At 48.3% G+C, this 23,938-nt stretch overlaps 1 protein-coding gene across 1 annotated transcript in view; it reads right to left on the bottom strand.

Moving 5' to 3' along the window:
- Window positions 1-1,749: 1,749 nt before the first annotated feature.
- DNAAF11 (dynein axonemal assembly factor 11) overlaps window positions 1,750-23,938 on the bottom strand; it is a 38,884-nt gene continuing 16,695 nt past the window's right edge. The window contains exons 7-12 of the mRNA XM_080646285.1: window positions 22,200-22,277; window positions 19,928-19,993; window positions 17,500-17,569; window positions 16,671-16,766; window positions 7,605-7,690; window positions 1,750-2,037 (exon numbers count right to left, since the gene is read on the bottom strand). Of these exons, the coding sequence (XP_080502411.1) occupies window positions 1,860-2,037; window positions 7,605-7,690; window positions 16,671-16,766; window positions 17,500-17,569; window positions 19,928-19,993; window positions 22,200-22,277 (574 nt within the window). The 3' untranslated portion in view covers window positions 1,750-1,859. The remainder of the gene's footprint in view (window positions 2,038-7,604; window positions 7,691-16,670; window positions 16,767-17,499; window positions 17,570-19,927; window positions 19,994-22,199; window positions 22,278-23,938) is intronic.

Raw genomic sequence — 23,938 nt, 5'->3', positions numbered from 1 at the left:
CGCCCCTCGGATGGCAGCCATGGGGTGGGGGCAGGTCCATTTCTTCACCCACTGGGGCAAGGCTGGCTGAGCCCCTGACCCAGGGAGAGAATTCCTCACACCTTCCTGGACAGCCAGCACGTGCTTTACGTAGGCGGAAGGCCGGCCCTGGTGGCAGGTGGCTCCGTCACTGCGCTCATTGTCAACTACATGCTGGGGGGTGGCCATCGTCTGCCTGCGGGTGAAGACAGGCTAGGGAAAAGGTGTTGTCACTTCTAGTCCAGTGCTCCCAGCTGCCACACACCCAGAGGGCCAGGCGGAAGGGCTTCCCCTCCAGAAGTGCACCCCCCGACGTCGTGGGGCCCTCCAGGTAAAGTGTCACTGCGATCGGCAGGCGTGCTGCCGTGGTCAGGGCCCTGGCAGAGATCAGAGACAGGCGCCTGCAGGAGAGGCTGTGCCCCGAGGGGCGGGCAGGCTGGGTGGAGGAGCACTGGCACGTGGAGAGCTCCCCAGGAGTGTCTGGGACACAAGCTGTGCCTTCTTAGTCAGCAGATGGTTCAGGCAGGGAAATTCGAGTCGGGCCCTGAGCGTGAGCCGACGCTGCACCTTCTGGCTCACGTGCAAAGCCGCCGTGGGAAGGCGGGCTCAGACCGCTGGGGCTCCCCTTTAGGAAGGCCCAGGCAAGGTGATCCAGCCCTAAAAATAACTTGTAGTGCCCGACTGGCATGGTCAGCACCCACCTATGGACCAGAGGTGACAGTTTGATTCCCAGTCAGGGCACATGCCTGGGGTGTGGGCTCCATCCCCAGTGGGAGACGTACAGGAAGCAACCCATCAGTGATTCTCTCTCATTGTTGATGTTTCTCTCTCTCTCTCTCTCTCTCTTTCTCTCCCTTCCTTTCTGAAATCAATAAAAATATATTTTTAAAAAATAACATTGATGTGTTGAGCTTAGTGGGAGGCGGGGTCTGGTTTCACGGTCTCCCTCCAGCATGGCCCTCACTCCGGCCCTGGGCCTTGGCAGCACACGCTGCTCCCATCACCCTGAGAGGCTCACCCGGCCCTGGGGACACCAGCCCCACCCTCCGAGGGCCGTGTGCACTGGCAGGAAGGGTGTCGACTTCCGGTGGGGGGCAGCTTGGTGCCCAGGGGGCAGTGGTGGGAGCCGTGACCTCACAACAGGTTGGGGCCCAGATTTGTCCCCTAGGCAATGGGCAAAGGGGGGGGCATGTTGACACAGCAGATGCTTAGGTTGTTGTAACAAAATATTACAGACTGGGTGGTGCTTGAATAACAGAAACGGTTTCTCACAGTTCTGGAGGCTGGACGTCTGAATTCAAGGTGTGGCTGGTGCGGTTCCTGTGAAGTCCTTCCTGGCGTGCAGACAGCTGTCTTCTCAGCGTCCTCACGCGGTGGAGAGAAGGGGGGCGGGGGAAGAGAGCAAGCGAGCTGTGGTTCCTCTTTTCTAAGGACACTATACCCACCATGGGGCCCATCCTCATGACCTCATCTGACCTAACCACCTCCAAACACCACCTCAGTGGGAATGGGGGGCGGGGGGGGGGGCGGGAGGAGCACAAACATTCGGTCCATAACACCATGTTGTTTGGTCGTTTAAGGAATATTTGCATTAGGTTAGTTCTATGATTTACTGAACATTCATTTTCACTAGCAAACACTTTATTCTAGACAAATAGTGGGTGATAGCATATTTAAGGTACACTTTTCATTTTAAAGTAGTTTAAGAATATTACTGTAGCAAGTGGGAGCTACGACACTGGGGTGGTGATACTGATAAATAACTCGGCAAGATGCATACACTCTCTGCGCTGAGCAAAGCTGGGTCCTGGGAGGGGTCCCAGTCGACGCAGCCCGACGTGTCAGATCAGCGGGGGCACTTCCGGGTCATCTTCAAAGCCTGGATCTTCCTCACAGGGCATGACTTTGGGTTCGGGTCGGACTCTTCTGGGTGCGGGTGTCTTCCCCCCGACTATGTTAGCCACGTCGGGGAATGAGTGCTTGCTGGGATCCACCTCTAGTTTCTCAGTTTGTCTGCTTCTAGAGCAACGAAAAAGGCCAAAGGAAATTGGAACATCATTTAAAATTCAATCATAAACGGATTCAACTCGCGCATTCCTTTCTGCAGCAAACGTGGGAAGGTACTGGCCCTACAGCTAGAACACCATTAAGAGGCTGTGCCTGGTTTTCCGTGGCTCGGAGTCTTGTAGAAGCGCGAGTGTGACCTTGGAGTGACGGAGTGTTAACAAGTGCTACCGGGCTATCCTAATGCCCAGGCAGCTGCGGGGCGGTCAGCTGGTCTGAGTCTGCTTACCTAGGTCCACGTCTGTTTACCACAGCCGGGATCACAGTGGAATCACCCCAGGCGGGTCTTACTCCTGAGTGTCGCTACGAAGGCTCACAGACCTGCTGGGTCAGACAACCCAACCTGTGGTGGATCGGCAGGAGTGTTTACACTACAGGTTCAGGTGCTTGGCCAAGCTCACCCACCACGTTCCTCTCCCACGAGAACTTGCTCCTGCTGCCCACACCCAGGGCTCCCAGCGGCAGCTGTAGTGAAACACAGGAAAGAAGCCCCACTGGCCAGGGATGCCCACGGTAACCGTCAGTGAAACTCTCGATCAGGGGTGGGGAACGTCTGGCCCGAGGGCTGTATAATGCCCATAAAAGCATTTGGCCTTGTTGGAAGCTGCCCATTGTCCTCACTAGCAGAGAGGTGTGGACAAGGAACCCGGAAGGCTGGTCAACCTTGAAGCTCTGAAAAGTCAGAGCCAAGCACCCACTGTCTAGTTGAGACAAAGGGAGCGGAAGCAACTTCCACCTTTTAGTCTTAGGTAAATCCTTACTGATGGGCTAGCATTGGAATTGCCTGCTTAAGGGCTATGGCTGGATCCCAAAACCTGAATAAAAGGGACCGCCAGGCTGGAGCAAAGCAGAGTCCTTCCTCTTGAGCTGAGCTCCCGCCTGGCCCCCAATATTTCCAAATTAATATTTTCTAGTCTCTTTCATTTGTGTGTGGCCTCCTCCAGAACCTGAACCCTGAACCTGAACCCTGAACCACGCGGGACGTGGTGGGGATACTCACATGGCCTGGCCTGGCCAAGGCATCAGGGGTGAGATGATTAAATGTTTGACCAAATACAGCAGGCTACTTTTTAAGCTGATAATTTTGCATGGCGCACGAATGATGTGATAAACATCCAAATGGCCCTTGGCAGAAAGAAGGTTCCCCAGCCCTGGTCTAGATAATGCAGGTCGCTGGGCTGGTTTTCCATTCCACAGGCCTGGAGTTGGGCCCAGGGAGCAGTATTTACATAAAGTTCCCCCGGTGATGTTGCCAATCAGTCAAATTATTTTGGAATCACTGCACCATTCATCTAGCCCGTTATTCCGTAGATATATGCTAAGTGTCTACTATATTCTAGACACCAGCCACCCAGTGGTCCGTGCAGACAGACAGGTCCCCTGGTCACTACAGCCAACAGCGTAGTAAGACCTTGATTGTACACTATAAACTATGCAGGAAGTTATAGTTTTCAAGGACCCACATTAAAGTTATTATTAGCCCTGACTGATGTGGCTCAGTTGGTTGAGCATCGTCCGTGCACTGAAAGGTTGCCAGTTCGATACCCGATCAGGGCCCTTGTCCCGGTTGTAGGCTCGATCCCCGATAGGGGGTATGCAGGAGGCAGCCAATGCATGTTTTGCTCTCACACCTATGTTTCTCTCCCTCTCTCTCTCTCTCTCTCTTTCTCTCTCTCTCTTCCTTTCTCTCTATAAGAAAATCTTTAAAAAATATATAAAGTCATTATTGAATAGAGTTCTACTTTTTAATTACTAGATTCTTATTTAAAAGGCTATGATATCAGTGGCTTAATTAAGTAAACACCCAAATCATCTATTATAATTGCGTTGTCCTTGATGTTGTGGAAAAGCAGCCCCTCTCGCTGCCTGTGTGTCTCCTGGGCCACAACTTCCGGTCTCGGTAACAGAGAGTGAGCTCAGCCAGGACGGGTTATCTGCCACTCCCCTACCTCCGAGGCCCAGGGCGCACTGGCAGGCGGGACTTTAATTACTCATGACGCTCTGGGTAAGGAACAGCGAGCAGCCGGGCCTGGGGCACGAGGGCCGCACTAATCCCCACAGAGAGAGGAGGCGCCTCTTCTCGCTGCTGCTTCCCCCTCAGAGCCCGAGGCCTGAAGCCCAGGTGCCCAGCGTGGTCTTTTTTTTTTTTTTTTTTTTTAATATATTTTATTGATTTTTTACAGAGAGGAAGGGCAAGGGATAGAGAGTTAGAAACATCTTTGAGAGACAAACATCGGTCAGCTGCCTCCTGCACGCCCCCTACTGGGGATGTGCCCGAAACCAAGGTACATGCCCTTGACTGGAATCGAACCTGGGACCCTTGAGTCCGCAGGCCGATGCTCTATCCACTGAGCCACACCGGTTAGGGTCCCAGCGTGGTCTTATCCACCACCCGCTGCCAGAAGCAGAACCGCTAAGTCTAGTAAGAATATGCCCTAACTGGTTTGGCTCAGTGGATAGAGCGTCAGCCTGCAGACTGAAGGGTCCCGGGTTCGATTCCGGTCAAGGGCATGTACCTGGGTTGCGGGCACATCCCCAGTAGGGGGCGTGCAGGAGGCAGCTGATCGATGTCTCTCTCTCATCGATGTTTCTAACTTTCTATCCCTCTCTCTTCCTCTCTGTAAAAAATCAATAAAATATATTAAAAGGAAAAAAAAAGAATAACTGGAAGACAAAATTAATATACTTATTGCCAAAAAAGGAAGAAAAAAAAAACACACAGTACGACTAGGCATAAAGCCCATCAAAGATGGATTCCTTCTATTAAGGAGCATAAGAATTGTGATAGGCGGGCTGGAGTACTTGCCCCAAAGACTCCCATTTCCGGCTGAAACTTTTCTTGAGGTCATGAAGAACTTGACCAGATGATAAGAAACCACCCGAGATCAGAACTTAGTGAATACAGGAGCACAGAGGGGAAGCAGATCCTGAAGCCGCTTTTGCCCGAGGCTGTGCTTTGGTCGCGCTGAGCCCACGGAGTCCGGGGACAGAGGCCAAGGGCCCGAGCATGCCAGGTGGGCAGTCTTACAGGGCAAGGGTGGGGTCTCGGAGGGCTCCTCTCACGTAGGAGGGAATGAGAAGTGAGCCCACCTCCCGGGGCTGTGAGGAGGGCTGGCCCAGCGGGAAAGAGGAGAGCTGTCACCACACGCTGACATTTCCATAAGATCTGGTGGTTTCCATGGCAGCTGGTGGTTAAAACCCTCAACCTTGAATTTAGAGTCAAGTGGTTCCAAACTGGCAGTGCCTTAGGGTCTGCCCCAGAGCACCCGCCACGGCTTTGGACGGGCCAGGGCCTGGGGCAACGTGGGGAATGACGTTTGTCGGTGGCTCAGGAGCACCACACACCAGGTATGGTGGCGAGGTGATCAATCCTTATCAATAAAGATGAAAATCACATCGGAGGTTGTTATAATAATGTAACCCCTCTAATGTGTGAAATAATTATTGTATGAAATGTTTGCTGTATGGAAACCCCCAATACTCTGTAACTTCCAAAATTAATGAACACGCCCCTATCTTGATGTAAAAGCTCTGAGCCCTGAAAGTGTAAAACCTGCTCCCAGCATAAGGCACACCGTCCGGCCCACACTGAGAAGGACACAGTTGCTTACCACGGTCTCTATAACCCTGAGACCGTCTTCAGTTGAGGTCTCCTGCCCGATAAGAGGAGGACTCCACGTCGCTCCGAGAGACAAGCCCCTGATTGCTCTGCTGTGTGAGCCGGAACCAACTGCGGCCGCCTGCCTTTCTCTGTTTTCGTCGTCTGTCCTGCAGTGTGCACGCCGGGTGGCCTTTGCTGGAGCCTAGGACCCACTAGGAAGAGGTAAATAAACCCTGGGTGATTGCATACTAATTCTGTCTTATGTGTTCATTTGTTCCGGTTCGGCTCAGCTGTCTAGACATTGAAGTACCGGGGGATAGGCCGTTACTGCTGACTCCTGGTCACCTGCGTTTGTCCCACTAAGTCCCAGGGGTGGGCAAACTTTTTGACTCGAGGGCCACAATGGGTTCTTAAACTGGACCGGAGGGCCGGAACAAAAGCATGGATGGAGTGTTTGTGTGAACTAATATAAATTCAAAGTAAAGGAGCGGAAGGGAGACCAAGAGAACCGGATAGAACAGCCGGATCCGGCCCGCGGGCCGTAGTTTGCCCACGGCTGGCTCTAGACAGATAGTCAATTAATTGGGGCATAATTGGGACAGAGGTGCCACTGGGAAGAATGGCGCAGAGACCTCTCTGGGCACCGAGTGTGACCACAGTGATGACGGGTTTCCTGGGTGTGAAAACCGGCTCCAAACTGCTTGCGCGACTGGGCTTCCCATCGCGACCCGATCCCTCCCACCTGCGGTGCTGACCTTTACATGGCTGAGGCTGCTGGGGGTTAATTATGACCGTGAATATTCATGACAGTCACAGTGCCCGTGAGTCGCTGTCAGCTACACGTGTGTCTGAAATGGAAATCACGGCTGGGACACACGAGTGGGTTTCCAAGGTTAGCAACAGCTCCGCACTTCCCAGCAGGAACTGAATTCCATACCTGTTCAAACCAACCCGTGTTAGAGACCCCCCGCAGACCTCCGACAGCTGTCTTCGAATGCACGCACGCCTGTCTGCTTGTATGATGCGGGAGATCAATACAGCCCTGCTCAGGTGTTTTATGATGATAATCCCAGCACAGACATTGGTGTCACCAGACCGTGTGCATGGGTTCAAAACAGACACTGCCATCTGGACGGCAGGAAGTCTGGAACCATGGCAAGTAGAAGGAAAGGTGAAAGAACTGGGATGTTCATTCTGAGGCGGAATTGGGAAATAATGAGAGCTTCGTCTGAAATACGGTAAGGGGCACCCCTGCCTGGAGTTGGGGTGGGGGGGGTGGATAGGCTTTGTTTGAGAGTCCCCAGGGGCCAGAGCCGGAATCTTCAGTGAGGGATCAGAGAGGCTTGCTAACACCAGGAAATATTCAAAAGGGGTGGACGTTCTCTCGAGAGGGTGAAGGTCCCGGTGGGACAAAGCTTAAGCCACGGCCAGACGATGACCTCTGATGAGGAGGGCAACAGGAGGAGACACAATGGGGCCTCTGGCCCCGGCAGCCTGACAGGTTGGGCTCCATGGGGTGACCGTGGGCCATCCAAGGCAGGCAGTGTGGCAGCACCGCACGGCGACAAGACCTCCGCACGTTCTACACCTCCCTCTCCCTCAGGTTCCCCATCCGGGAACTGAGGACCCAGCTCGTGCGGGTTCAACGTGTGGGCACAGAGCAAGGGCTCAGGAAACGCCCGCAGTCGTCGCTGTTGACACCACCATTCGTGTTATCGCAAGAAATTGGGACTTACAGGGACACCGATTTGCTGTCGGGGACCCAGGGCCCAAGAGTCTAAGATTTGGGAACTAACCTTCATGGTATGACTCACTTTGAAACTTCAATAACTGTATCTATCCCTTTGGGAGGTGCTCCCGGCGGCCCGTGGGAGCGAAGAGAAGGAGATGATGACGCCGAAGAGAGCCCAGGAAGCCGTACCTTTGGCCGGTGCGCTCTCCGCTGCTGGCCGAGGTGCTCTGCGCCGACGTGGACGTTCGCGGGGCCCCTGCGATTACTTCTCCCACCTGGAGCGGAAATACAGCACCCGCTAAGTGGTGTGTTACGCTCTGATATGTCTTTTAAAATATTACATATGAATAGGGATGTATTTTAAGATGCTAAAGTGCTTTACTTTTCACTACATGGTCCATGGCAGAGTCTCACTTTACACTCTCTATGTGGCCCGAAAGGGTATAAAACAGAACAGATCCGTTCACGATAGTCTTGCAAGGCCAGAGCTATGTTTCATTTGCCAAAGGACACGCTGGGGGATGAGGTGAGTGCGTTTGTTTACTAATGAGTTTCCTGAGCGCCAGCAGCAGGCCCCACCCTTTGGGGAGTGTTGGGGACCCAGATGGGACTGACACCCTGCCCTGAGGCGCTCCCTGAGAACATGCTGCTGCGGAAAGCGCGCTGAGCCGGGACCGCGAGTCCCCGTCTTCCCAGCTCATTGCTCTTCCCAGCTCATTGGGCTCCGGTCTCCTCCTCTGAGAAAGGAAGGAGTTAGATGTGATCTTCCTGGTCAGAAAAATTCTGTGATGTTACCGCTTCTTTTCGCTAAATGACCTCAGTGCTGCGCAGGGCAGGTCTCCACGACTAAAACCGATCGATCCGATCCAACAAACGTACAGGACAGCTTGCTCAGACCCAGGACCCTCCCGCGGGAAGCTCGCCGAGAGAGGGGGGCGGGGGGGCCGTGCCGGTGCGTGTTAGCCCCGACAGCATGCTGGGCCACGCTACTGTGCGAGCCAGGCAGTTTACACATTTCACTTACTTAACCCCCCAACTCCCCATGTCCCCATGAGACAGGGACTGCGTGCAGGCGGAGAGAAGGAATGTGAAAAGAGAAGGAATGGGACCAAGGTGGGGGCTTCCACCTTTTCTTTTCAAGAGAGAGAGCGATCCGGAGTGTCCATTCCTCTCTCCACCCTTATCAGCAGCCTCTCTGTGCCGGGGAAATGCTTCATTTACTGGGCACATCTCACTGGCGGGCAGGTTACTCCTCTGACAGGTGAGGGACACATTTTAATTACATGAATGAGGCCCATGTTAGTGAAAATTTACTGCAGCATTACTTCCACTAGCCAAGATCTGGGAGCAGGCCAAGTGCCCATCAGTAGATGAGTGGATAAAAAAGCTGTGGTACATCTACACCATGGAATACGATGCAGCTGAAAAAAAGAAGGAACTCTTACCCTGTGGCAGCATGGATGGACCTGGAGAGTATTATGCTAAGCAAAATACGTCAGGCAGAGAAAGACAAGTACCATCTGATCTCACTCATATGTGGAATCTGATGAACAAAATAAACCAACAAGCAAAATACAGACAACATCATAGAGAGAAGGCTGACAACTGTTGGGGGTTGGGGTGGAGGGATAGAGGAGAAAAGAGAAAAAAAACTCATGGACACGGACCACGTGTGGTGTCTGCTGGGAGGGGGAGGAGGGAAAGGGGATAAATGGTGATGGAAGGAGACTTGACTTGGGGTGGTGAGCACACAATACAGGGTACAGATGATGTGTTGTAGGGTTGTGCACCTGAAACGTGTATAATTTTGATAACCAGTGTCACCCCAATAAATTCAATAGAAAGGAAAAACATTTTAAAAAGATAAGCTGAACTTCTTCTTAAAGTGGGTGGCATTAAGTAAATTATAAGACTGTAATCAAAGTAGATATTACAGAAAAGAATATCAGCTTTAAGAAGAAAGCTCTTGAGCCCAAGGTCCAAGTTCTGTATCGCTCCCCGTTGCAAATGCACCAACAAGAACGGGAGCACAGGCATAATCAGAGCCTTAAAACACCCATTTCTAACTCTGCTACTTGTCACGGAACAAGCTCAGACCAAGATCCTCTGTGTTTATGGAAATGCAAACAGAATCACAAATGTGGGACTTTCTTCGCAGAGAATTTGCTGTGCACCAGAATCTAAATGTGCTCCTTCTTCTTAAAAGCTATTTTCAGCTCAGTTAGTTTCAAAGGCCCCTTCGCGCTGCAAAGTTAGGAGGGAGTGAGCGCTCAGCCGTGTGAGAGGTGCTAACGCCGACATTCACATGAACAGCAGGTGAAACTCCGCTGGTGAGAGACGCCTTGTCCGAGCAGAGGACCGTGGGCTCGGCGCTCGGAGGCAATGACCTCGGCTCCTGCCATGCCCGCCGGCTAGGGCTGCCCTTCCTCTGGGAAGCGATGTTCATTAACGTCAAGCATCTTCTTCATTTGTGCTAAGCGCGCTCAGGAGGACTAATGGACCAGCTGGGAGGGCCAACACACAGTATGTTTAAGAAATTAGGTAACGTGGGACTAATGGTTTCCTGACTCCACAGAGAAATGTAAGCAGCTACCTGAAGACTGGTTGTGGGAGGGGCACGAAGGTACAGATTAGTGTTTTGAGGATGTCAAGCGTCACTTGAACACTCGCAGAGCCGCGCCACTGACTGTCCTGCAGAAGGCACAGTCCCTTCCGACACTTTCCTGACAGGTGACTGCCCGGCCTTTGCTTAAATCAGGCGTCCTCAAACTACGGCCCGCGGGCCACATGCGGCCCGCCAAGGACATTGATCCGGCCCGCCGGGTGCTTAGCAGCCTGTCCTGCTTAGCAGCCGACGCGTCCCGGGCCCGCAGTGCGCATAGGAATTTGTTCATAGTTTTTTTTTAAACTATAGTCCGGCCCTCCAATGGTCTGAGGGACAGTGAACTGGCCCCTGTTTAAAAAGTTTGAGGACCCCTGGATAGTGCCCCGGGATGAGGTCGCATTACTTCCCGGGGCAGCACACTGCACGGAGACAGTCTCTGCTCACTCTACCAAGATGTGTGTGGCCGCTTCACCAACTATGACAGCTGCCACCGCGAGACGCCGAGGCTAGGTGCGCCGTGGGAAAAGCCAGTGAACAGGTGCCAGGGAGAGAGACATGGCTTTTCTTCCTTACGTTGAGGTTGAACCACAGAAATTACCAGTATCTGATCATTTTTGACCCACACAGCAGTGATTTCACATGGTTCAAGGTCAGGGTTATCTGTGTGAAGGTGAATGAGAAAGGGCCGACATCACTCCATTTCACATGAAGACTTGCTGGCGGCAAATGAAAGGAGTGACTGGGCAAAGAAAACGGGTGTAATCAGTCGTGTTGGCTGAGCCTGCTTGACACTGGGCTGTAGAAACGGGGCGAGGGCAGAGCCGGGCCTCCGGGGAGGGTGGTCAGGGGCGTCAACAGGGAAAAGGCCGGAAGAAGGGCCAAGGAGCCCGTGTCATTCCTGGTTCTCCCCGCAGCAGTTCTCACCGCGCTTTCCTCACGCCAGGTTCTTAAGAAATCTTGGAGGAACTGAATAAATATTTTAATTGCTTGATTAATAATTCACTCATTGTCTAAAGTTGTTCACGATGTTGCAGAAAGCTTTCTATTTCTGAGTTCTAGCACCCTACCTCCACGTTGGGACAACCCAACAGACTAAGTAATTCCGTTGCCTGGTATTAATACCTCCCGTGTAATTTATATGCGGGTGCATCCGCATTTTGTTTGGTGTGCGCATCTGACATCTCCGCCCACGCCTCAGAGGTAGTTTCTAAAAATGTCTCCCCATTATTTTCTTCGTAAAACTTCCGCCCTGCCTGTGCCCATTAGATACCAGTGGCCTTGACATGGGCCCATGGTCTGATGGGTGGGTGGCAGAGCAGGATCAGTTAGTGGGTGGGCCCTCAGCCACGGGCTCGCCCTACACTGAAATGGTGGCTGCTTCCACCAATCCTGTAACAGCTCCAGAGGCAGTGGGTCACATAAACTGTCCACCTGCTTACGTATCTCTGGTGTTTATGTTGATTGGTTACTTACCCATAATTCTGATATTGAACAACTGAATATACAAAGTTCAGATTCCTATAACAGAGTAATCCTATATAATAAAAGGCTAATATGCAAATCAATCAAACGGGGCAACGACCAGTCGCTGTAACACACACTGACCACCAGGGGGCAGACACTCAATGCAGGAGCTGCCCCCTGATGGTCAGTGTGCTCCCACAGGGGGAGCACCGCTCAGCCAGAAGCCGGGCTCATAGCTGAGGAGCACGGCGGTGGTGGCGGGAGCCGCTCCTGCCTCTACAACAGTGCGAAGGATGTCCTAGGGAGCGGGTCTAAGCCATCAGTCAGACATCCCCTGAGGGCTCCCAGTCTGTGAGAGAGCACAGGGCGGGCTGAGGGACCCCTCCGAGTGCACAAATTTCGTGCACTGGGCTTCTAGTATTAATATAAAACTTTAGAATCTATAAGACATTCTTGTTTTCCTCTGGCATTAGACTGTTTATATATATATAAACTCTTTGAACAGATAAAAATACCTATATAAGTCAAACATTTCTGAAGTATATTCTATCTCAAATAAGTACATACATAGCAGCAAAGAAAAATTTAATTTTGAAAACTGATTTGAAAAACACACACAAACACAAAAAATACTAGCTTTGATTCCAAAGTTACCCAAGTTGTCGGAGGAAATTTTTAAAAGGTGCGATTACTGGTCTTTCTATGTGAAATCACTATTGACAGTTACAAGACTTTGAAGTAAAAGTAGAACATGTCTAACTAACAACAGGTCCTTCGAAATTCTTTCATGCTTGTAAGGTGCAATCTCATTTGACACCCACAACACAGCCTAAAACGGAAAATATTTGAGGAAGCTAGGACGAACATCAAGGGTGATAATGATGTTTAAAAGGAAGAGAAAACATCCTTTTACAGTCTCACTGGAGAGTCTCCCTTGGAAATGTCCTCCATCCACATGACCACCCTGCTTGGTCCACGCCAGCAATAGGGCGGAAGTGCTGGGACGTTTATACCACCCCTCCCCCACCCCATCACCCCCACAGCAGGAGCAGCCATCAGCCACAGAGCCTCGGGGCTGGTGTGCTGTCCCAGCCCCATCGCCCCTTGGGCAGAGGGGTCCTGAGGCGTGCGATTTGCACCCTAGAGCTGCTGGCTCAGTAGGACACTGCCTAGGGGCCGCTTCCCTTCCCTGCTTCCCAACCAGCATCCCCTCACCTACCAAACAGACTGCTGCACTCATAGCTCTACATTATTTCCGCTTCCAGGAGATCTCAAATCAAAACAGTGTTTTACAGTCTGTGTCTCACAAGTTCACACGCAACAACCGTGGGACCTCAGGAGGAAGAGAACGGCCTGGTATAACCAGACTCCCAAACACTGACTGCATTTCTACTGGCTCCCACTCATGTCTCAGTGAGCGCCTAGCTTAACTTTGTGTGCTGTGGACTATTTGATAAAAACAACAAGTATCTCTCCATTTATCCATCTATCTATCTATCTATCTATCTATCTTGTCTATCTATCTATTATCTATCATCTATCTATATATCTATTATCTATATCTATCTATTATTGATCTATTATCTATCATTTATCTATTATCTATTATCTATCTATTATTGATATATTATCTATCTATCGTCTATCTATCTCTCTATTATCTACCTATCTATTATCTACCTATCTATTATCTATCTACCTATTATCTATCTATCATCTATCTATCTATTATCTATCTATTATCTATCTATCTACTGTCTATCTATTATCTATATATCTATTATCTATCTATCTATCATCTATCTATATATGTATTATCTATCTATCTATCTATCATCTATCTATCTACCTATTTATTGTCTATCTATCTATTATCTATATGTCTATTATCTATATATCTATCTATTATCTATCTATTATCTATCTATCTATCTATCATCTATCTATATATCTATTATCTATCTATCTATCTATTGTCTATCTATCTACCTATCTATCGTCTATCTATCTATCTATCTATTATCTATATGTCTATTATCTATCTATCTATTATCTATCTATCTATCTATCTATCTATCTATCTATCAATCTGTCTATCTATGAGTCCATGGTACGTTAACTTCCTCACTGGGTTTGTGAGGCACATGTGGGTGGGTGGTATTCACGTAAGACTACCTTCATTCAAGTCAAGGCCCAGTTTGGGAACCATTTAGACAGGCTGCACAAGACCTTCTGAGGATCGGGTGTCCTCTCATTGACCTCCCCCTCAGGTCATGATCCTTCAGTCATATCGCCAAGTGGAAGAGGTTTCTAGAACCCCTATCCACGGCAGCCTCTGAAATGTGACTCTTTTCTTCTCATCCCTGCAAACATGGTTTGTCCCCTCGGCCATTCCTGCTGGATCAGCGGGCGGCAACTGCTCACTATCTTAGCAGGTACTGATATTCCTGAGATGTTCTAAAAATACGTAGTCTGACTCCCTGAATTTTCCTCATTGTGTTTGCTATTCCTGATTCTCCAGTTGGCAATTGGCAGATGATGGAGACCTAAAGGTGTTAATTAAAATCCTTGGATTAGAAGAGATTATGCGGGAATGAATGTACATGGAGAAGAGAAGGGGTCCCAGAATTCAGTGACCAGGCCTGCCAGCTCTCGGAGGCCTGGCCAGGAGGAGGAACCAGCAGGCACACATAAACGTCTGTGCTGAGTTTGGCTGTAAAGCAGGTCAGGGCAATAAGTGGAAGGGGGCGTTTTTACTGTGCTCTGTTGTTAGGAAGGGAGATGGCTCGGCATGTCTCCTCATGTAAGATGCGGAGCAGCCCAGAGAGCAGGGAGCTGCCGGAGGGGACACTGGTCTCTCCAAGGCCAGTGGAAACAGGAGCCCACGCACACCTGGGGGGTTTGGATGGATCACGGACAGCTGATTCGTACAGTCAGGAAGGAAGGCCTAGCAGGGGAAGACAAGAAGGATGAAGTATGTGGAAGTTAACCTGATGCTTCTGGAAGTTTTAGGAATGAGGAGCAATGTTCTAGAAAAGAGTGGAAGTATGAATGGAACAGGATGACCCGGCAGCCCTCACTGTAGACCCACCTGAAACAATCACCGGAGACTAGAGGTGAATTCAGGATAGACACAGGCAAGGCTGAGTGAAAAGTCCTGAGAAATGGATGGCCAACCGATAAGGAGAAGGGCATCTGAGACAGTGTTTTAGAATCCTGGCCGGTAACAGTGACCTTCACCTCTGTGCTTGCTGGAGCAGAACCGAGCAATACGTTCACCCACTGGAGCTGTAAATATAGTTTGCTATTCTGGTCGCATGGCCACTTCCTTAATCTCGGTTAATTATTCTGCAAGAACCCCCAAAGGACATCGCGGAGCATATTCCTGGAGTGTCCCTGTAACTTGTCCGTTGAGGGCCTAGATGGGAGTTTAATTTAATGACTTGATGCAAGCCCCTCGGCGAACGCAAATGTTCAGTGAAGTCCGGTTAGGCTGGCCTGGGATGAGATCAGGTGCCCCGCACGCCCCAGCGCTGATGGGGAGACGGTTTACAGGCGTATAACTCAGTCTGACCTCACTCTTAAGAAAATACACGGAAGGCCAAGCACAAACTCTAGGAAAATGTAATGCGGGCATTCCCACTCAAAATGGGAACCACAACTGTATGTATGGTACCTGCAAACATGCAGCAAGTCTAGAGAAAAAAACTACAAAACAACTTCTGAGAGACATAAAGAGTAATAAATGGAAGACATACACTATTGGATATGTCACTTTTATGGTCTTCAGGTGTATTGAACATGAAAAACTTACAGATGTAAAAACCGAAGGGATCATGGAAAAGGGATGCTGTGTTTGTTTGAAAGATGCATTAGCAGCGGCAGCAAAAGCTTTGGATCAGCCACCTGCCCCCTGCGGAAGCACACGAACCACGATCTCCTTTTAGGAAGCAGCAGCTGCCATTTAGTCTTTGGCTTTTCAGTTAGAATGGAAGTTTCCGCAAACACACACACACACACACACACACACACACACACACAAAACCCCTGCTGATCAGAGTGTTATACAAATGCCTACATCCAAGTCCTTAAGTTATCTCTTCCGTTTCCCTATAGGATATTCTAATTAGCATACATTTCCTTAATTCGTTGCCATCACCAAGGACAATTCGATTCTCCCAGTTGTGTTTATTTTTTTTTTTTGCTTGACAACAAATTGTACTTGCTGTTTTATGGCCTCAGGGTGAAAATACATAGATTACCCATAATCAATCTGTGGCAAAACTGGCTACGGGAAAACAGAGGATGATTAGATCATTATCGAAGCCTCCCTGGTCAGTCAAGGGCAGACTCACCGCGGCAGTCACGCCCGGCCCATCTCCTTCTCTTCTTCACAAGCCAAACCCCATGTTAACTGGCTTATCTGTTCTTCCCCTTTGACCCGAGTGACTCGGGCAAAGCTGACCCACCCCGAGCTCATGGCATGAGATGACAGTAACCAAATAGAATGGACACTCAACAAAGCACTCCCATCTCTTTGGCCAGAGATTGGTTCCCCTGTCCGGGACTGACCTACAGATTCGACTGGTCTACCCAGCCAGTGGACCTGTTACTCCACAGTGACAGGAGAGGTCTCTTTGTCTCTTTCTCTGATCCATAGCAAAGGTACATCTACGCCACCCCGCCACCCCAAAGAGCAGGCAAAAAAGAGTTTTAGTTAAAATAATATCTTGTCACCCTAGCCAGTTTGGCTCGGTGGATAGAGCATCGGCCTGCGGACTGAAGGGTCCCAGGTTCGATTCCGGTCAAGGACCAAGGCTGACAGCATCTCCTCTCACGGTGACGGGTAAGGAAAGTGCTGACCACCAGGTGACAGAGATGCTCGAAGAGCCATGTGATTTACAAAGGCCAGCTCCCACCCACGCCCTGGTCTGCAGAGGCAGGGCCGGCTGCCGTGGAGACAAGAACTCCCGGCAGGACCAGTCACCCTGGGCCCCGGCCCCGGCCCAGTCCCGGCTCTCTGTTCTCCTGGGTCTTCGTTCTCCTGCCTGGGCTGGTGGGAGTAGACTTTCGGGCTTTCTCAACCAGAAGAACCTGGATCAGAAGTCCTAACAGCCCTGGCAGGTCAAGTACCTGCGGGAACCAACGTACCCAGACGTGAAGTGGACCCCAATGCCGTCCCCTACCTTGGGCATGCAGACGACCAGATGCCCTGTCGTCTGAGACCTTTTAGCAGAGCTGCTGTCAGGTTTGACCTCTGCCGGAAGGACCAGCTGAAATGGCTGAAAGTGAATAGCAGGTGTCAGAGAGCAAGTGCATCTGACATGGGAGAGTAGTTGCTTGAGGAGGTACTTTCATTACAAGTTTAAGACTCAACATTCAGTTTTGAAAGACCAGCTTAGATTTACTAGAAAAACACTAATACACAGGCTACGCTTAACATGCATGATCTGTTTTACCTATTTTAATGAATAGTCCGTCTAAAGAATAATCATCCATCAAAATCAAATGAAACACTCATCGGTCCATTTTTGTTAACGTGGCTGATAAAGAATTTGCGGATAAAAATCACTGTCATGAGACATGAACATGTTTCCATTTTAAAGTCTTCAAGCGACCTCATATGAATGATCAGAATTAGCACAGACTACTCTTTCAAAAATGATGAAACTACACTTACTATGAATGGAAAGCGCTGGCAATTTAAGTTTAAAATGGGAATATTATTTAAATATAATTTCAAGCGTAGCCTATGACACATATAAAAGTCAGTCTTGGACAAAGTACCCACGCAACAGACACAGGATAAACATATTAACTTATCCAGCCACACAGTAGTCAGCAAGCATTCCTGCTGAATACCCCTCCCCTGGCAGAATCGCGTGCCTAAGAAACAGCTCTCTGATTGGCTTACTCCTTTTCCATTTTAATATTACTTTAAAAAAAATGTTCAGGCAACTAGCGTAGTCCAAGGCTTGGCTTTGGAGACGGAGCCAGCCCACAGGGCATCCTTACCTTTCCCTTGACCGTTACTCGCACGTAAGTTGGCTGCACGTCAACACTGATCAGAGAGGTGTCCATGTACCTTGAAAATTCAACACGTGAAACACACTCAGTCTTGTGAGTTTCCAAGGACATTAAGTTTGCAAACAAATTTACAAATACAAACCCACACTTATGGGACCCCTTTACATGGAGAGAGTTTAAAATGTCCATGCCGAACAGGCCTTCAAAAATGAGCTTTGAGTTAATCCTCAGACCAAAGGAAATGCAATGTATCAGCAATTTCGTTTTTAGACCCACGAGTACACTTGACATTGACTGCCCCTAACCCAAAAATATCAGAGGTCTGAAACGTCAGAGGCTTGTAAAAACCAGCTTGCCATGGTCTTTCATGAATATTTTATTTTAAGCCTCTAAGACTGACATGAATAGCCAGGAATGCTGACTGCACTCTGCTTGGGACCTGCAACCCCGGCTCCGCTTCCTTAGCTGCTCTGCGTCCCTGGCGTTGCCCTGCAGCTGCCCCGATAGCATCTCCCCCACGGGCTTTGCTTCCCTGGACGGCACGGCCTGCTGAGTGAGCAAAGTCTAAGGCAGTGACCCCGGGATCGGGTAGCAATTATTCTCCTTGACTTTCTGAGCAAATGAAAGATGTAGATTTCACCTCTCTCCTTTAGCCAAACACTATATTTATACATTGTTTCTAAATATACACTGAGTGGCCAGATTATTATGATTTCTGAATGCATAATAATCTGGCCACTCAGTGTATATCCTATATAATAAAAGGCTAATTATCCCCTGAACCAGGAGTTCAACCAGCTGGCAGGCCGGCCAACCACCCATGTCCCCTCCCCCGGTCAGGCTGGCCGGACCCCACCCACGCACAAATTCATGCACCAGGCCTCTAATACACACACACACACACACACACACACACACACACACACACACACTGAGTGGTCAGATTATTCTGTGTTCAGAGATCATAATAATCTGGCCACTCAGTGTATATGTACTTTTTTTTTCAGAGAGGAAGGGAGAGAAATATCAATGATGACAGAGAATCATTGATCTGCTGCCTCCTGCACACCCCCTACTGGGGATCAAGCCCGCAACCCGGGCATGTGTCCTGACTGGGAATCGAACCGTGACCTTCCGGTTCATAGGTTAACACTCAACCACTGAGCCACACCGGCCGGGCTGCTTATATATTTTAAAATACTGATTGTGAATAGTAGAAAATCTAGTGATGATTCAAAAATCAGACACATTCAGGCAGGTGGGGAACCTCGGGGTTACAGGCACAGGCTTCAGACACACACACCTGTGAGGGAGGACTGACTCCACACCTTCCTGCTTTAGTACCTTGGACCACGTTCCTTCACCTCTCTAAGCCTCAGCCTCCTCGTCTGTAAAATCAAGGTAAAAATAGCGCCTATTCCCTAAGATAGCTATGAAGATGCATGCCTGTTGCCTAGTACACAGTTAGTGTTTATAAAACATCCTTTTATTTTTATAAAATCCTGGTGCTAAAAGGTAGAGTCAAGGTTTCCTAAAGCTTCAGTATCTTCACATGAATGGATGGCATATTCTTTCTCATGCTTAGGGCCTCTGAAGGCGTGTCCACCTGGCCCGACCGGCGAGATCTTGGCCTGCGCTGCTTTTCTCTGCCTCAAACACCCTCCTGCCCGTTCTATGCCGACCTCACTGCTTCTCATCCCTGGATTTTCAGTGCTCGGATCGCTGACTTTCCCTCACTCTCTGAAAATTTACCCCCTCCTGGATAATTCCAGGATAATAAGCCCTCCTAGTTCACCAGGTTATGAGAGAGCGAATAAAATAGAGCATGTAGAAAAGCCCTTAAAGAGAGAAAGACCTTTATTATAATTCACGTGTACAAATGTGGACTCCCATCATCAGTATTCATTCATTCCTGCCTGTACTTATTGAATTCCCACCAGGTACCAGGTACTGTTTTAGGTGCTGGAGACATAAGAAGGGGAAAACAAACAAACAAACAAAACAAAGTTCTTGCCTTGACCATAGATTTTTAAAAATACAAGTGAATTTACAGTTTGTCAGGTAGAAGTGGAAAAGTGGGGGCGGGGGTGGGGAGGGGCAGAGATCGCAACTGAGATCGCAACTGAGCATGAAAACAGGTAGAAGTGCCGTTAAATAAATGCACAATAAGCCCTAACCGGTTTGGCTCAGTGGAAAGAGCGTCGGCCTGCGGACTGAAGGGTCCCAGGTTCGATTCCGGTCAAGGGCATGTACCTTGGTCGCGGGCACATCCCCAGTAGGAGGTGTGCAGGAGGCAGCTGATCGATGTTTCTCTCTCATCGATGTTTCTAACTCTCTATCCCTCTCCCTTCCTCTCTGTAAAACATCAATAAAATATAATAAATAAATAAATAAATGCACAGTAAAATGTCTTTACCTGTACACAGCCAGGTCCAGGATGATCTGGTTGCGTTTCTCATCATCTTTCAAAGAGAAGTCAAGTCTAAGGAATAATCCATTTTGGGAAAAAGAAGAAGAAGAAGAAAAAGATGACGTCTTTAGCAATACTTTATAGATAGCTTCGTCCCATTACCAAAGGCTAATTACATAATTATTATAATCTCCAATGACACACTTACGTTGGTAGCTGAACAATGTCTACGTTGATTTAAAAATTTCAACAGACACCTATAATGTGTTCATAATTTGTTTGTTTACATTGTTTAAGTGTGCAGATCTTAAGGTAAATTACATACGAAAAATGAGCATTGGTGCAGGGACAGAGACATCTGGTGGCTAAAGTTTTCTTTTCCATTTTATTGGAGTTAGCTAGGAGCAAGCTCCAACACTGGAAATACTCATGGAGATCTAAACGCTGTGTTTGGCTCCCCTTATCCAACACGCATGCCAGTCCTTCAGTTTTAAACCGTCTTATCTCCTTTTCCCCTGCCATCTTTTTTCTTCTCCCTTCACCGTTGACTTTTCCATAACCTTGGGAAATGCTGAGACACTGCCCGTTATTTTATTTTATTTTTCTAAAAATATTTTTTTATTGATTTTAGAAAGAGAGGCAGGGAGAGGGAGAGATAGAAACATCGATGATGAGAGAGAATCATTGATGGGCTGCCTCCCGCACACCTTCTACTGGGGATCAAGCCGCAACCCAGGCATGTGCCCTGACCGGGAATGGAACTGGGACCTCCTGGTTCATAGGTTGACCCTCAACCACGGAGCCACACCAGCTGGGCCAGCCCATTATCCCCTCCATTTCACAGAGGAGGAAACAGAGGCTCAGAGAAGCTGATGCCGCTGGGACAGAGGTCACGGGCCCAGAGAGGTAGGACTGTAAAGCCCTAGGTCTCTCAGCTACACTGAGGCCAAGCCCTCAGTGTGACGCCCAGGCTGTGCAGAATCACTGTGTCAGAGTTACCTGGTCAGTTTTATTTCCAGCACTTCACTTCCCACATTATTCTGTAAAATACATAACCCGGCAGTAGTAAAGAATATCAGCTAAATCGTTTGGCAAATGTAACATTAGCCGCAGGTCTGCCTGTCAGCAGTATGACTGCTTGTAGCAGCCACTCTCCTTGATTCCAACAGTCCAGCTGTACAGGACTTCAGTTACTCAGATGGCCTATGCATTTTTAAAATCTCATTTCGGGAGCTTTTTTAATGAGCTGGCCCCTCTGCCTTAGTTGCTTGCTATTCCCCGATGTTCCAGCCAGCCAACCCAAACTCTCCCTTCATACAGCACTTGAAAGGTAATTTCAGAGTTTTCATATGGCAGAGATTACGTTCATTTCCCACTATCTGCTTCCTCTTTCTCACTAGGAAGAGCGCCCCTGATTTTAACTAGGAACAGATCTCTGCAGAATAAAGACTACATTGTCCAGCCTCCCTTGCAGCTAGATGAGGTCATGTGACTTAGTTCTGGGAAGGAAAGTGTTATATGGCGCTTCCTGGGAATTTTCCTAAAGAGAGACAGTGTGTCTCCTTCCTTTCCTTCCCCCTTCTTTGGTCAGCTTAGTAGAAGAGATTATAGGAGGTCAAGAGAGGAACCACAGATTGTACGTAAGGAGCTATTGGAATTGTCCAGGTTTTGTTGACACAGAATAAGCTCCAGAGGGCACAGTGGATTGAGGGGTTGTGGGGGAGCATAGGGAGGGGGGAGAATGAATTGAATTAGAGAGGGTAGATCAGATATTATTACACTTAAGGATTTCCAGTGTGAATGTTTTTCCTCTCTCAATAACTTCATGGAGATATTTATATCAATTTTCCCCTAGCTCTCAAATGCTTTGAGGATATGTTCCAGGGAATAAAGTAGATGGGTTGGAGACATATCAATATTCTCAGCCAGCATGTTCATGGCAGAACTTAAAAAATTAATACACACAAGAATGATGCACTGGCAATTTTCAGATATAAAATTGTAGATGGCCCAAAGTTTCAAGGGAGACATAAACAACTAGGATTTCCATATGTCAAGATCATTTTCTGGATGCCAAGGAAGTAAAATGTAACATTATGCACCCGAGAACATAATGGATGTTTTGCTTTTGAATGTGCACACGTGTCGTTCTTGTTAGAGTCATCGAGCTGGTGGAGAGAGGCCAGGAGGTCAGGTGTATTTTCTGCAGAGCAAACCTGTGATGGGAATGACCAACACCACCAACTGGGCTGCTTCGTCTCCACGTGGGCTCACGTACTTGGGCTCATTCACGTTCAGGGCTCTCCCATCTGCAGTGATCAACATCCTGGGTGGTTTCACTTTCTTCTTCTTTTCGCTTAAGGTTGGGGGTGGGTGGGAACAAGGAGCAGAGGGAAGAGGGAAAAATAAACAAGAGGAATGTAAGTTACTGATCTGAGGAACAGTGTAAGAAAAAGGAATCAGATATGTGTGAAAACATCCACACTTGACTGTTAGGAAGTCCATTCTGTGCTGGAAATGGACCGTGAAGCCAGGCTTCTGTACGGTTGTATCTATGTCTGTAGAGAGAAAATGTGAGCAAGACAATTTGCCAGATAATTTAATGGGGGGAAAATCCTTTTCATGCAATACCCATTAATATTTAAATAAGTCAATTTTATGCATGATTTACCCAGATCACTGTCAATTCTCCATTTGTGTACGCAGCTTCTGCTTTCATTAAAATGACAATTTTTAAAATGCCACGTAGAATCCATTTTATAGAAATAAAAATACCAGCACATAAGGACCTACGTAAACCGTCTAATCACAGCACTGTCTGCCATGGCCACACCCCGGAACTGTCCCCAATGCCCACATGGAGGAGGGATTGGGTCAATGTGGCACAGTCATAAGGTATTCTGTAGCTATGAAAAAATGGGCTTGCTCTTTACCTACTGATGTAAAAAGTGACAGAAACGTATTGATGATGGCCCTAGCTGGTTTGGCTCAGTGGATAGGGCATCGGCCTGCAGACTGAAGGGTCCCAGGTTTGATTCCAGTCAAGGGCACATGCCCAGGTTGCAGGCTTGATCCCCAGTAGGGGGCGTGCAGGAGGCAGCCGATCAATGATTCTCTCTCATCATTGATGTTTCTCTCTCTCTTCCTCTCTGAAATCAATAAAAAAAATTTTAAAAAGTATTGATGATGTATTTAGTGAGAACCAATATATAACATAGAAGTTCATTTTTGTATTTTTGTTTTTAAAAGACCCCAAATCCTACATTTGCAGAAATAATTCCTATAGTTACAGAGGTGCAAAAAGTTCTGGTGGGATCGCCCCAAGCCCATTGACACTCATTATGTTGAAAGGTTAAGGACAAGAGGAAAAGAAATGGAACAAAGAGGAAAAGATTCCCAGATCACATGAAAAATGTGGGATGTAAGTTCTGTGTATTTAAAACTTTACTGAAAATACATAAACACAAAACTAGGCACATATCTAGAAGATCAAATGGGCAAATTTGTTTAGATGACAAAATTGGAGGTAATTCCTTGCCTCGGGTTTGTATTGTTCTTTTTTTAATTTTATTTTTCAATTACTGTTTATATTCAATATTATTTTATTAGATTCAGGCATACAACATAGTGGTCAGACAATCATATACTTCACAGAGTGATCCCCCCGGTATTTCCAGTACCCACCTCGCACGAACATAGTTCTTACAATGTTATTGACTAGATTCCCTATTGATCTTTTGGTATTTATGTCAGTTACCTTTATTTTAAAATATAAATTTGTTTACACTTTCCTGCCTCTTAAACTGGGCCCCCAGGCCCAATAAGTTAATGTTCCCTTGTACATGATTGTTCATGAGCTGGACGATGAAGGGGCATTCGAGAATCCAACATCTGTTCGGGTAGAATGCAGAGCACCGAACAGCGGCCGTGTTCCCCCACATCAGCCATGCTCTCTGAGGCTGTCAGGAAAGGAAAAATGTCTCCTGCTTTCAGGCTCAATGAAATGTAATGTCTATA

Source organism: Plecotus auritus, assembly GCF_963455305.1.
Source record: "Plecotus auritus genome assembly, chromosome: 11".
NCBI classification, from domain to species: Eukaryota; Metazoa; Chordata; class Mammalia; order Chiroptera; family Vespertilionidae; genus Plecotus; species Plecotus auritus.
Note: the sequence above shows the minus strand (reverse complement) of the source record. Positions and strands in the feature narration are given on the sequence as shown.